At 40.9% G+C, this 15133-nt stretch overlaps 1 protein-coding gene across 3 annotated transcripts in view; it reads left to right on the forward strand.

The window, feature by feature from the left end:
- MZT1 (mitotic spindle organizing protein 1) overlaps positions 1–15133 on the forward strand; it is a 590874-nt gene that overhangs the window by 289140 nt on the left and 286601 nt on the right. Inside the window, exon 3 of one of the 3 annotated variants that reach the window (XM_044071745.1) lies at positions 12656–12815. The exons of the other annotated variants lie outside the window; for them this stretch is intronic. Within the exon in view, the coding sequence (XP_043927680.1) occupies positions 12656–12658 (3 nt within the window). The 3' untranslated portion in view covers positions 12659–12815. Of the gene's footprint in view, positions 1–12655; positions 12816–15133 lie in introns of those variants that run through there. 3 annotated transcript variants of the gene reach the window in all.

Raw genomic sequence — 15133 nt, forward strand, 5'->3', positions numbered from 1 at the left:
GTGCCGGTCGGCCGACTCCTGAGATTTTCAAAATTGAATTTCAGATCCGAAGTCTTCAATAAAGCTAAGTACACCATTGGGGAAACTTTTTTTTTGCTCCAGACCGATCTCAGTAAAAGTTAACAATTGTATTTCTTGTGGGAAGCAAATACCTCATAAGGATTTTCATTCTTACTGTATTCCTTGCCTAGGCCCTGACCACGACGTTGGTAGTTGTCGGTTTTGCGCTAGATTCAACCAACGCACTATTAAACGTCGGTTCGATTTTGCTTTACATTACTTTGGCCGAAGATTTAACTATATAATGCCATTGGAACAACCAACGACCGAAGTTCATAAAAAGTGCAAGGACAAAGAAAAGGACAGGCATCCGAGGTCCAAAACCAACGACAAAACCTCTTCTAGGCCAGTCGCCGGTTCGCCGGTGCTCAGTGAGGCGCTTTCGCAGCCCCTGGCACCCGCTACCTCAGAGCCACAGGCAGCCTCCTACTCCCACATGGAGATAACTAGGCCTCTGGAAACTCAAGGTATTGGGCCTACGGAAACTATTCCCTCATATGGGTCTGGAGCCGTTGAGCAGGCATCGGCTTCTGAGGGTGTTTTCAGACTTTCACAGCTTACGGTCAAGACCACTTCAGCAGCCAAGGCAAAGTCCAAAACACCTTTAAAGACAAAGAAACAAGTACAGCATTCACCTGGGCAGTCATCCATGCCAGAGAGACAGATGCTTAAAATGGCTGAGGACCTAATTACTCTGATCAGGGGTTCCCATCCCCCTCCTGATAAAAGGCCTAGGCAAGATACAGACTATGATTCCTCTGACCAGGTTTCTATTTCCTCTGATTCCTCTTCAGAACAGGGATATTCTCTTCCTCCCTATGAGGACTCTGACGCTGAAGAATCTATCCCTTCAGCCTCTCCTCCTGAGGACTACTCTTTTGGGGAAACACTGCACACCATGAGGGAGCATTTCCATTGGGAGAGCCAGGATTATTCAGAATCCAAGAAAAGGCTCAGAGACTTTCTTTTACTGCCTCAGCACAGGCCCCTTGCTATTCCCCCTGTACTAGATATTGTCGATGATGTATTTTCTGAATCCAGTTTGTCTCCTGATTCTTTACCCCCTGCACCAGTTAAGCCAGATAGGTACTACAGGGTCCCAGATTCTCATAAATTTCTTTATAAAACCCCTGCTGCTGACCCAGAAACAATTTCTCAGGGTCCCAAAGGGGTCAAGGCTTCCACTGCTAAAAAACCCTGTTCCCTCTGATAAGGATTCTAGAGCACTGGACAGATGGGGGGAAAAAAGTTTACACCTCTGCTACTTTAGCTGTAAGGGCTTTAAACTGCCAGTTTCACATGCTTAAATATCAACAATACCTAATGTCTTTGCTAAAACAGAAAATGCTTACAAGCTCAGAATGTTCTGAAAATAAGGAAATGCAGGATTTATTGCATGCAGCTGAACAAGTGGGAAAGCATACTTTGCAATGTGGTTTTAATTCATTAGAGGCTTCTTGCAGAGCCGCAGTTACAGGTTCTGTCATTCGAAGGCATGCTTGGTTAAAAGAACAAAGTTTACCTGATCATGTCAAAGCAAAATTGTTGGATGCTCCATTACAATATGATACATTGTTTGGTGTTAAGGCAGAAGAGATGTTAAAGAAAATGGAGGATAAAGCAAAATCGATGTAGACAGTAAAGGATTACTTACAGGTTCAGCCACCCAGATTTAGCAGGAACTGGCCTTCTAAAAATTGGTCCTTTCCAGTGTCAGGCAGGCCACAGAGAGGCAGATACAGACGCCCAAGAGGCAGATCTCAGCCCCAAGGCTCCTACAGACCTAAGCAATGGGGTGCCTCAGCCCCAAAGGCGAAGAAGACAAATCACACCCTTATAGGAAGCAGTCCCAATGACTTTCCTCTACCAATGCCAAGCACTTACCTTTTGGCAGCACCCTTAGGGGGAAAACTAGCACTTTTCTCTCAAAATTGGCAAATGATCACCCAGGACAAATGGGTACTGAATATTGTTTCCCAGGGTTACAGGTTCCACTTTCACACCATACCAAGGTCAAAAGGTATGCCAGACCTGCCACACAATCAATGGGTAGAGGCACAAGAACAAATTTCTGCTCTCATGGACATGAGGGCTGTCCAAAAAGTACCACAGCAAGAGCAGGGACAAGGATTTTACTCAAGTCTTTTCTTGGTACCGAGAAAGGACAAAGCTTGGAGACCAATACTGGACCTGTCTACTCTAAATATCTTCCTGGATGTTCCAAAATTCAAAATGTTGACACTGCAGCAACTTCTACCCATGCTGGGCAAAAAGGCTTGGCTAGTTACCTTGGACCTCAAAGAGGCATACCTGCATGTCCCAATCAGACAATCTTGCAGAAGATACCTCAGATTCATAGCTGGCTCAATGCATTACCAATTCTCTGCACTGCCCTTTGGCTTATCTACTGCACCCAGGGTCTTCACAAAATGCCTGGCACCAGTAATTGCATTTTGCAGACAAAAAGGAATTCAAATGTATCCCTACTTGGGCGACTGCCTTATTCAAGCAGACAACAAGGACATTCTACTAAAGCATCTGGCATTTGTAAAAAGATTACTAATTTGCCTAGGGTACACAGTAAACGAAAAGAAATCAAAACTAGTGCCCTCTCAAGAGATAATATTCCTGGGTGCATGCTTAAATACCACTTCCCAGATGGCTTATCTCACGCCAGACAAACAAAGGCAACTGACTCATTACTTTCAAATGATGGCAGCAAAGACCCAGCTACCTGCAAGAAAAATTCTGCAGGCTTTGGGCTTTATGGCATCCTGCATCCTGCTAATTCCATATGCAAGACTGCATATGAGGAAGTTACAATGGTATCTAAAAAGTGTTTGGACTCAACATTGCCACAGCCTGGAAACAATAATTACTCTCATTCCCTGCCTGCAACAAGAGTTTTGATGGTGGGCACTGGCCAGTCACCACAACAAGGGACAGCCTTTCACTTTACCCAAAGCCAGGCAGACACTAACAACAGAGGCATCGGATTATGCCTGGGGAGCACACATGGCAGGAAAATGTATACAGGGCAAGTGGCCCACAGACCAAATGCATCTTCATATCAATCAAAAAGAGATGCTAGCTGTCCAGAATGCCCTGACAGCCTTCAAGGATCTACTACATCCAGGACAACTATTACTAAACACAGACAATACTGCAGTCATGTGGTACATAAACAAGCAAGGGGGCACACATTCCTACCCCCTCTGCAGGCAAGCCATGACTTTGTGGAACCCAGCACTGGCCTATCAAGTACATCTGCAGGCACAATTCCTGCCAGGAAAGAAAAATACTCTGGCAGACTAACTAAGCAGAAACCTCATGGACCCTCACGAGTGGAAAATTGATCCACAAGTCTTCAGCATGATAACAAAGAAATGGGGATGCCCAGTCATAGATCTATTTGCCTCCCCTCACAACTGCCAACTACAGAGATTCTGCACAAGGACTTATCACTCGCAAGTATGGAAGGTGGATTCTTTATCATTCAGCTGGAAAAGCCTAACAGTTTATGCCTATCCACCACTATCTCTACTCCCGAAGGTACTCCTAAAAGTCAGACAAGAGAAGCCAAAAATGATTCTGATTGCCCCAGACTGGCCACGCCAGCACTGGTACCCAATCCTAAAGAGCTTGTCTCAAGGGCCAGCCTGGACTTTACCTCAAATTCCTCATCTGCTGACTCAACAAAACAATCAGATCCTGCACAGCCAGCTCAGAAGCTTAAATCTGGCTGCATGGCAAATAATATAGCCACTCAGAACACACCTCTCTCTAAAGCAGTTATGGATGTCATTTTGGAAGCCAGGAGGCCCAGCACCAGGAAATCTTATGCAGAAAAATGGAAGAGATTATGTGCTTGGAACCAGGCACAAGGACTTGAACTGCTTGTTCCTAATATTCCTCAGATTTTACAATACCTAACTGAGATGCTGGACAAAGGCCTATCCTTCTCAACAATCAAGATCCATGCCTCTGCCATTTCAGCTCATTACAATACAGAACCTCCTATTTTCTCTCATCCACTACTAAGACAGTACCTCAGAGGGGCAAAAAACATAAGACCCCCAAGGAGAGCACCAATACCAACGTGGGACCTCAACTTTGTCTTGGAAAAGCTCACACTGCCTCCTTTTGAGCCAGCCATTACAGCTGATATAAAATTCTTATCATGGAAAACTGCTCTGCTCCTAGCAATAACTTCAGCAAGAGGAGTCTCAGAGTTACAGGCATTAATGGCAGTGGAACCTTTTATCATTTTTCATCCGGACAGTTTCTCTAAGGACAAACCCAACATTTATGCCAAAGGTAGCATCCAGTGTGGCTCTTAACCAAAACATTAATTTGCCAACCTTTTATCCAAATCCACAGAGTAAAGGGGAGAGACTTCTGCACACCTTGGACACACACAGGCAGCTACACTTCTACTTGGACAAAACAAAAGCTTTCAGAAAAACTGAGCAACTTTTTGTGGCCTACGCTACAGGATCACAAGGAAAGGCTATTTCAAAGTAGACTATTTCAAAATGGATAGGACACTGCATTCGTTTCTGCTATGCACAGCATGGCAAATCAGTACCTAAGAATATTAGGCCACATTCTACCAGGGCAGTAGCCACATCAGCAGCCTTTCTCAGAGGAGTACCAACCAAGGAAATTTTGGAGGCTGCAACTTGGAGTTCAGTGCACACTTTTACCAAGCACTATCACCTACCTCTTTACTCTAAATCCAGAGCAGGCTTTGCCACTGCAGTTCTGCAGGGCCTCATAGCCACTCCTAATCCTATTTAGACCCAGCCACCCATACTTAGCTTTGGGATTCAACCCAAGTGTAATGACTGCAACAGTGAAACACGATGAACATAGTACAGTTGTGTACCTACCATAAATGTAGATGTTCGAGTGTATTCACTGTTGCAGTCCAGGTTACCCTCCCACCATCCCCCTTTCATTGCTAGGACTTATCTGTACTTCTCTATTCTATACAACCTATGTGGTGTATTTGCTTGTAAAGGAAGGTAATGTTTATGTTAGTGCATGCTTTTTTATTTGCAAATTTTTAGCCTATCCTTTTGGGGGCACCTGACATCTGGGGCAAGAAAAACTGAAGAAAATGGCGTTGGCTGCATCATTTATACCCCTGGTGCACTGACGTCAGGGAAGAGGCGACAGCAACCGATGCCGGACCAGGACTTTGGAATTCGGGCCGACTGTGGGTAGCCTGCCAGCAGGATAACACAAGTGTAATGACTGCAACAGTGAATACACTCGAACATCTACATTTATGGTAGGTACACAACTGTACTTTTGACAACCTACTTCAAACAAGTGGCCACAAAAACCCAGCTGTCTGCAAGGCAAATTCTGCAAGCCTTGGGGTTCCTGGCCTTCTGCATTCTTCTAATTCCATATGCAAGGCTGCATATGAGGAAACTACAATGGTATCTGAAATGCCTATGGTGTCAACATTCACAAGATCTAGAAGCAAGGATTCCAATCATACCTTGCCTACGCCTAGAGTTCCTTTGGTGGGCAGAAGCCTGCCACCAAAACAGGGGACTACCATTCACACTACCCCCTGCCGCCCAAATTTTAACAACAGATGCATCAGGCTATGCATGGGGGGCTCACCTGGCAGGGAAGTGCATTCAGGGAAAATGAAACCCAAGTTAATGCACCTGCACATAAATCAAAAAGAAATGTTAGCTGTACAAAATGCTCTGACAGCCTTCAATGGACCACATTCTTCCAGGGCAACTTGTGGTAAAGACAGACAACACCACTGTGATGTGGTACATAAACAAGCAGGGGGGTACTCATTCTTACCCCCTCTGCAGACTAGCCATGGCATTGTGGAACACAGCCTTGAGCTACCAAGTGAATCTACAAGCTCAATTCCTGCCAGGAAAACTAAATACACTGGCAGATGGACTAAGCAGAAATCTCATGGACCCACATGAGTGGAAACTGGAACCAAGGATTTTCAGCATGTTGACAAGCAAATGGGGGGAGCCCAGATATAGACCTGTTTGCCTCCCCCCAGAACCATCAGTTGGACAAATTTTGCACAAGGATTCCCCACCGGCTAGCTTGGAAAGTGGATGCTCTATCCTTCAGTTGGAAAAACCTATCCGTTTATGCCTTTCCTCCTCTGCCTCTACTCTTCAAAGTGCTACCAAAGATCAAACAGGACAAGCCAAGGACAATTTTAATTGCACCAGACTGGCCACGCCAACATTGGTACCCACTCTTGCGCAGTGTGTCACACTTGCCTTCATGGCAGCTGCCTCAGACTCATTCCCTGTTGTCTCAGCAGGAGAACCAGATTCTGCATCCTTAGCTGCAAACCCTGAACCTAGCAACCTGGCTAATTACCTAATCTCTCCTTTACCATCCCTCAGTAAATCAGTGATGGATATCATTTTAGAGGCAAGGAGGCCCAGTACCAGAAAATGTTATGCTGCAAAATGGAAAAGATTCTGTGCCTGGAACCAATCTCAAGGAATGAACGCAGCAGTGCCCAATTTACCTCAGATTCTACAATACTTGACTGACATGTTTCATAAGGGCTTGTCCTTTTCCTCCATTAAAATTCATGCCTCAGCCATTTCAGCTCATTATAGCATGGAGCCTCCCCTCTTCTCTCACCCACTGCTCAAGCAGTTCCTCAGATGGACCAAAAACTTAAGGCCACCCAGGAGAGCTCCAACTCCAGCCTGGGATCTTAACTTTGTCTTGGAGAAACTCACTCTTCCTCCTTTCGAGCCAGCTGCTATTGCAGATTTAAAATTTCTTTCCTGGAAAACAGCTTTCCTTTTAGCTATCACTTCTGCAAGAAGGGTATCTGAATTACTGGCCCTTATGGCAGTGGAACCTTTCATCATTTTTCATGCGGACAGGGTGTCCCTCAGAACCAGTCCCTCCTTCATGCCCAAGGTGATATCCAGTGTGGCCCTTAATCAGTCTATTCATTTGCCTACCTTCTTTCCTAACCCACAGAACAAAGGGGAATGGATTCTGTACTCTCTAGATGTGCACAGACAGCTTAGCTTCTACTTGGACAGAACTAAACCTCAAAGAAAATCTGAACAACTGCTGGTGGCATTTGCTGCAGAGACAGAGGGGAAAATGATTTCTAAACAAACCATTTCAAAATGGATAGGTCACTGCATTCTTTTCTGCTATAAGCATCATGGAAAACCTATCCCTCAGGGCATCAGACCCCATTCAACCAGGGCTGCACCTACCTCTACAGCCTTTCTCAGGGGTGTCCCTACTAGGGACATCCTAGAAGCTGCTACCTGGAGTTCTGTACATACTTTCACCAAGCATTATCATTTGCCAATTGTTTTCTAAATCCAGAGCTGGTTTTGCCACTGCAGTCTTGCAGGGCCTTGTCGCTGGTCCTGATTCTAGTTAAATTCCTCCTCCCAACCTTAGCTTTGGGAATCTACCCAAATGTAATGACTGCAACAGTGAAACACGAAGAACATAGTACAGTTGTGTACACTTACCATAAATGTAGATGTTTGAGTGTATTCACTGTTGCAGTCCTGGTTACCCTCCCTCCAGCCCCCTTTTTCCTCTTTTGGCTATACCTCTACTCTCACTTACTATGCTCAAAAAGCTTTTTGGTGTATTTGCTTTTTTGTTGGAGGTATATCCTTGTACGTATAGATTTAATTGCTTCCCATTAAGGGGGCACCTGACATCTACGGTAAGAAAAACTGATGTAATGGCGTCGGCTGCATGTTTTATACCCCTGACATCATGGAAGAAGGGACAACAACCGATGCAGGACCCAAGACTTTGTTAATCAGGCTGACTGAGGGCTACTGCAGAGCAGATAACCCAAATGTAATGACTTCAACAGTGAATACACTCGAACATCTACATTTCTGGTAAGTGTACTCAACTGTACTTTTTGCAGGGCTTAATAGCTGGTCCTAATGCTCTCTTAACTGCCTCCTCCCTTCCTTAGCTTTGGGAATCTACCCAAATGTAATGACTGCAACAGTGAAACACGAAGAACATAGAACAGTTGTGTACACTTACCAGAAATGTAGATGTTCGAGTGTATTCACTGTTGCGAGTCCTGGTTACCCTCCCTCCAGCCCCCTGACTTCTCTTGGCTATACCTTTCTTCTTCTTTAGTGTATTTCAGCTTTCTGTTGTATTTGCTTTTTGTTGGAGGTGTAACCTTATATATAATTGCTTCCATTATGGGGGCACCTGACATCTGGGGCCAGATAAACTGATGTAATGGCATCGGCTGCATGCTTTATACCCCCGATGACCTGACATCATGGAAGAAGAGACAGCATCCGACGCAGGACCCAAGACTTTGATATTCAGGCCGGCTGTGGGCTACCTGCAGGCAGATAACCCAAATATAATGACTGCCACAGTGAATACACTTGAACATCTACATTTATGGTAAGTGTATACAACTGTACTATCTGTGGTGTCCATTTTTGTTCTTCCTCAACTTCACTGCCATCCATCCCCCATCCAGAACTCCTGGAAGGATCTGTTTTTTTATATTATTTTGATGAAATGGTTTGGCAATTTTGGCATTGACTGGATGTATCCTCCATGGATAAGTGTATAATCATAGTATATATGCATGTATGTTATTCATGTGTGTGTGTATGCATGCTTTGTATGTGTGTGTATATATATATATATATATATATATATATATATGTATATATGTATATGTATGTATATATACATATACACGTATATGACTGTGTTTATATGCATGCTGTATGTGTGTATATAGTATGTAAAAATGTGCATGTTTGTATGCATACAGTTTCAGATTATAATTTGGGTGGCCGCCTGAGGCCCATCCAGATTTTTTTTTTGTTAGCTTTTTTCATTTTAGTTAAAAATGTTGTACTTTTTCCCTTGTTAAAAATACATAAATAAAAATATATATTAAATGATAGACACTGGCAGTATTTCACATCTGCATACTCACAATGTTTTCCTGCCATTTGTATGGGCCACTGATATCATTCACCTTGAGGTGGTTATTTATTTTTATGTAACTTAAAAAAAAAAATGGCCCATGGGAATCCTATGCAAAGTGCTGCAGCTTTTTGTTTGTTGCCTTTCCATGATTGGTAAGTATTTTTTATATCTTGGCAGGCAACCAGGTAGATATCTAGATAGAGAATTGCAGCCAAGCTATTAAATAAGGGGAGCTGCAGGCTAGCTGTGGATCTGAGGAGCATGTTTGTTCATAAGGGAAAGCTTATTTTGTTAATCAGTGTAAGAAACTTCTCTGTGTGGAAGATTTTCAGTCCATATATTTCTAGTTAATCACTGTATATTAATCAGATCAGACAATCGTAGTAGAAGTAGCGAACGTAAACTCGTCTTAAGTCAAAGCAAAACAAAAAATAATAATAGAAAATATATAATTGTACAGCATTACTAAGTATTCGAAATTAATCCAAGCAAGGCAGGCAGTCTGTTTCCAGTCGAAAATCCTTTAAGTACACAGACAAGCGATCCAAGTAAAACAAAAATAGAGTAATAATTTCCTCACAAGCTTTCTAAATATATATATATACTTTTTATCAGGCATGGGAGTGGTTTATTGTGCTGTAAAACAAAGTGTTATTGGTACACATGTTAAATTCACATCCCTTCCCCCATCAGTGTGACATTCGAGCTGGTCCTGCCCTACTTAGTAGCTGTAATAATAATATAGAACCCTTATGTACTTTTAATAAAATTATATAATGATGTGGTACCTCTTATTTAACCAAATTATTAAGCAGATTATTAAGTCTGTGATTTTATCCAAGACAATGTACTACATGGCTGGAAATATTTTAACCTTAATTCATTTGGCAATCAAAAAATATATATAAATATATACATATACATTCTGCATGTAAAAATCAATTTCTATTTTCATAACCTATTGTTAACAAAGATCGCTTTCGTCCTTCTAGACTTCTTCAGGTCTGTGTACAAGAACCCTAAAAACCTATATCATTGTATAATTAGTATTGTTATTACACATCATTTTGAATAAAGTGGAAAAAAGAACCAGAAAGAAATAAAAATAAGAAAAAAATGTATGCATGATGATGGAAACAAAATATACACTTAAATTTCAACTGATTTAAAATGGTATTTAAAACCAATTTGTAGAATAAAATAAAATACAATTAGTCATGTAAACAGTGTGGCAATTGTCTAAGTTCCAGTGCACTTTTAATTGAACAGTAGTAGTTTAGTCCAGGCTTCCTAAAAGAATTCAGCTTTAATTGCCACATGAGTTCATGTTTCTCCAGAATATTCGGGATGTCTCCTTCAAGATCACCCATGTCTATGCGATCCAGGATCTGGAACTTAAAACCTGTGTGTCTTTTATGAAGAGAAAAGTGTTTGGCTAGTGCATTATTTTTACATCCAGAGCGGATTTCTGACAGATGACATGAAATCCTACGCTTGAGTTTATTTACAGTCTTGCCCACATACATTTTTTCTTATTTTTTATTTTTTTCTGGTTCTTTTTTCCACTTTATTCAAAATTATGTGCAATAACAATACTAACTAATTATACAATTATATAGGTTTTTAGGGTTCTTGTACACAGACCTGAAGAAGTCTAGAAGGACGAAAGCGATTTTTGTTAACAATAGGTTATGAAAATAGAAATTGATTTTTACATGCAGAATGTATACGTATATATTTATATATATTTTTTGATTACCAAATGAACTAAGGTTGATATATTTCCAGCCATTTAGTATATTGTCTTGGATAAAATCACAGACTTAATAATCTACTTAATAATTTGGTTAAATAAGAGGTACCACATCATTATATAATTTTATTTAAAGTACATAAGGGTTATATATTATTATGACAGCTACTAAGTAGGGCAGGACCAGCTCGAATGTCACACTGATGGGGGAAGGGATGTGAATTTAACATGTGTACCAATAACACTTTGTTTTACAGCACAATAAACCACGCCCATGCCTGACAAAAAGTATATATATATTTAGAAAGCTTGTGAGGAAATTATTACTGTATTTTTGTTTTACTTGGATCGCTTGTCTGTGTACTTAATAAAGGATTTTCGACTGGAAACAGACTGCCTGTCTTGCTTGGATTACTTTCAAATACTTAGTAATGCTGTACAATTATATATTTTCTATTATTAGTTTTTGTTTTGTTTTGACTTGCGACGAGTTTACGTTCACTACTTCTACTACTATTGTCTGATCTGATTAATATACAGTGACTAACTAGAAATATATGGACTGAAAATCTTCCACACAGAGAAGTTTCTTACACTGTTTTGTTTTTGGACCCACTACACTTTTAGTGGGTTGTTTTGAGACTTCGGGGATACCACTGAGATTACTTGTTTGTTATTTTGTTAGTCCTAGCAGCAGCAACCATCTTCAGTGTTGAGAATTGTTGATACTAAATAAGGTGTGTGAGGGGGCTGTAGGATGGCTGTGAATAAAAGAGATGTATACTTTGCTGTCTTTAAAATCTGATTTCATTTATAGGAAATATGTTGGGCTAGCTACTACCTGAATACAAAGCTGAAATTCTCTGACTTTGCCTCTTGTTCTTTGATATGTGCCTTGTAAATCTGTGATGGTCTGGTAACTCATTGAAGCGTTGTCACTAAATGTATGTGGTGGGGGGGCTGACTGAATGAAAGCAACTTGCCTGTTTTACTCAGTTTAAAGTGTGGCTTTAATGGGCTTTTGTGCATTTGTATAAAATAAGTTGGAATATTTATTCTGTGAGTACTGTTTTTGTGAAGCAAAGTTGACTGTCCCTGATTTCACAGAATTTTCGTAACGTTGTCTCATATTTTTGTTAAGTCACTGAGGATTGCAGTCAGAAAATGGGGGGGGGGGGGCATGGATGATATCTACTTTTTTCTCTTATTTGCAAGTCTTGCTTTAATAGTGTGAATCTGTATGAAATATTTATTTTCTAGTGACTATGTAAAACAAAGTTGAAACTCTGATTTCATAGAAATGATGATGGATGTTTGACTTAAGACTTTATATTCTTCTGAAAATGAAGGCCAATGCAAAACATGTTCTCTAGCACTCTCCATACATATCAGACAAAGGTATCTAAAAATCTGTCCCGGAGTCTTGCTCATCATTATTTTTTAGCTTTGTCTGATTCTCTCTCTAAGATGTTGAGTTATTTTTCATCACGGTCAGATAAAGGTGTATATGACAAAGTGTCTGTAGCTAATGAATGGAGGTGGTGACTTTGTTGATGAAAGTAACTTATCCTCTTGTTTGCTTTAAACAGTTTGACTTTGTGTAGGAGTCATGTATATTTGGGTGAAGTAAGTTGGAATACTTCAGATACTGTGTTTGTGTGGTATATGGGGATCTTTGTAGCTGTAGGTTGTTTTGTATGTCATACTGGGAATTTCAGTCTAGGCTTTTTTTGTAGTTTTTATCACTGGACAGTACTTTTCATTTAGTACCTTGTAGGTTGGGTATTTAGTAAAAGAATAAAATGCATTCCTGCTTTGACTAGTAACCATTTGATTTTCTGAATGATATCACAGTGATGTGCAGAAATCGATTGCTGACACTGCAGTGCAGCATAAGGAGAATACTATACTCCTGATTGTGCTGTCTTTCTGATGAGATAAACCGAAGCCCCATCTGCTTGAGTTTGCGGTAGCTCAGCTGGATGTAAAAGATCCCACAGCACCTATTGAAAAGAGGTAGGGTCCTTTATTTATATACCAAAAGAAGTCTTATTTACATCTTTACATATTTGCAAATGTAAAATGTATAGGTATACAAATCTATGTACACGCATTCATAATTTTCTCTACAATCATAATAAGTTTTCATCCCTATTAGACCCCCACTAATTTTTCCATAACCACCATCTGATTTTACTTAATATTGTTGCTAAAATCTATTTACCAGGAAACATAATTTCATTTATTCTTTCATTCCATACAACTTATCTATTCTTTATTTCTAGGGCCATATTCATTAAAGCCGACACTAAGTGTGCACAATATATGTTCAAGAATATGCTTGTAATTTTTTTTGTGCTTTCTAGTCACTCAGAAAGGTTGCACTGTGTGCATGTAGTCTACTACACTTTGTGGTAACGTTTATGAATCCCTGTCAGTATGTAAAGCTGCAAGAATATCAGTAGGAAATCTAAAATTAAGTAGAAGAAGGTGTGAGCTATGTCTGTGTTGTCTCTTCACTTAGAACTGTGTACACTTATTCTAATAATATTCATGTTTGTTTAATCCACTTCTTTTATATCTTCCAAAAATATCTTATGTACATAGTTTCCCCATAACTTTTTTACTTTTACATTTCAAAAACACAAGTTCCGTATTTTCTTCTTCTTGACAAAGTAAACATATTCTATCACTTTTTTTGTATATGACATAATTCCTTTTACTGCCAATTTATCTATTACCAGTCTCCACAAATTTTTACAGTCAACTTTCTAATTACACAATTTGCTTCTTATTTTTATAGTTTTGATTTTTTTCACGTGATAAATTTTCCCATTGTTTTATATAGTAATGTTTTATCATTGCATTCTTAGGTTCATAGCTTCATAGGTTCATACTAGGCTATCTGCCCTAGGGTAGTTATAAGTCTAGCCAGAGTATGTTTGGCTTTCGCCACCCATTTTAAATTAATTTTGCTATGTCCTTTTTCGAGGTTAGTATACTGTGCCTCTGTCTAACAGTGACACAGAAGTGATACCCGGGGTAAACCTACAATCTCCCATCCACTCATCAAGATTCCTCTTGAAGAGAGTCAATGAGGGACTCTGCCTAACCTGGACTGGGATTTTATTCCAGAGTGAAGGGAGCCTCTGGGTTATGAATCTGTCCCTCCAGCATGTCCTATTTATTTCAGTGCTGAGGTTCAAGTCTCTCGAGCGTGTAGCTCGATGGGATTTGGATTTTTTGAGGAGCAGCATGTCCCTTAATTCCAGGTTGGACATGGCTTTATACGTCAGGCACAGGTCGCCTCTGAGCAGGCGGTATGCCACTGAGTAGAGCTGGAGTTTCTTTAACCGGGCAGCATATGGCATCTGTTTGAGCCCTTTGATTCTCTTGGTGAGGTACTTTTGGGGTCTTTCCAGTTGCTGCAGGTGTCTGGTAAGGTACACCCCAAAAGGGGCATTGTACTCAATTATGGGCCTGATGAGGGATGAGTAAAGAGGCATAATGACCTCCCCTAATCTAGATGTGAATCCCTTCATGATTAGGTGGGCTATATAAAATGTTTTTCTAACCACTTTGGCCACGTGGTTGTCAAATGAGAGATTGCTATCAACTTGGGTCCCCAGGTCCCTAATTACTTCTTCTGTACTTAATTGATTACCACTTATGTGGTAATTTGTGGGCACTTTGTTTTTGCCAAAGAGGATGACTATACACTTCTTGGCGTTTAGCTTGAGGCCATGGCTCTGGCACCAGTTGTCTGTTTCTATGAGGCCCTTTTGGAGGATGCGTGTGTCGGCTGGAGAGTCGATTATGGCGCCCAGTTTGCAGTCATCTGCGAACTTGGTCAGCCACAGTCCTTCTGTGTTGGCCTGTACCTCCAACAAATATATACCGAACAAGAGAGGTCCCAGGACTGAGCCTTGTGGGACACCGCTTGTAACTGGTTTGGAGTCTAACATGGCTCCAGCAATTCTAACCATGTGGGTTCTGTCCATGCGCCAGTTTGCAACCCATCTAGTGACATAGGGGTTTATATTTAAGCTGGTGAACTTATCTATAATGCCCGAGTGTGGTATTGTATCGAAGGCTTTTGCGAGGTTCAGGTAGGCTGTGTGGACCACCTTCCCTTCATCAATGGCCTTGGTGACTGTTTCAAAGAAGTCGACCAGGTTTAAGAGGCAGGATCTGCCCTTAACAAAGCCGAACTGGGTAGGATCCAGTGTCTGTAGGTTCCCAATATCTTTATTTATGAAGTCCATCATGATCCTTTCCATAGCTTTGCAGACCAAGCTAGTCAGGCTTATGGGGCGATAGTTTCCAGGGTCC

This window comes from Protopterus annectens, chromosome 5.part0, assembly GCF_019279795.1.
Source record: "Protopterus annectens isolate FY-2018-M chromosome 5.part0, PAN1.0, whole genome shotgun sequence".
Lineage (NCBI taxonomy): Eukaryota > Metazoa > Chordata > Ceratodontiformes > Protopteridae > Protopterus > Protopterus annectens.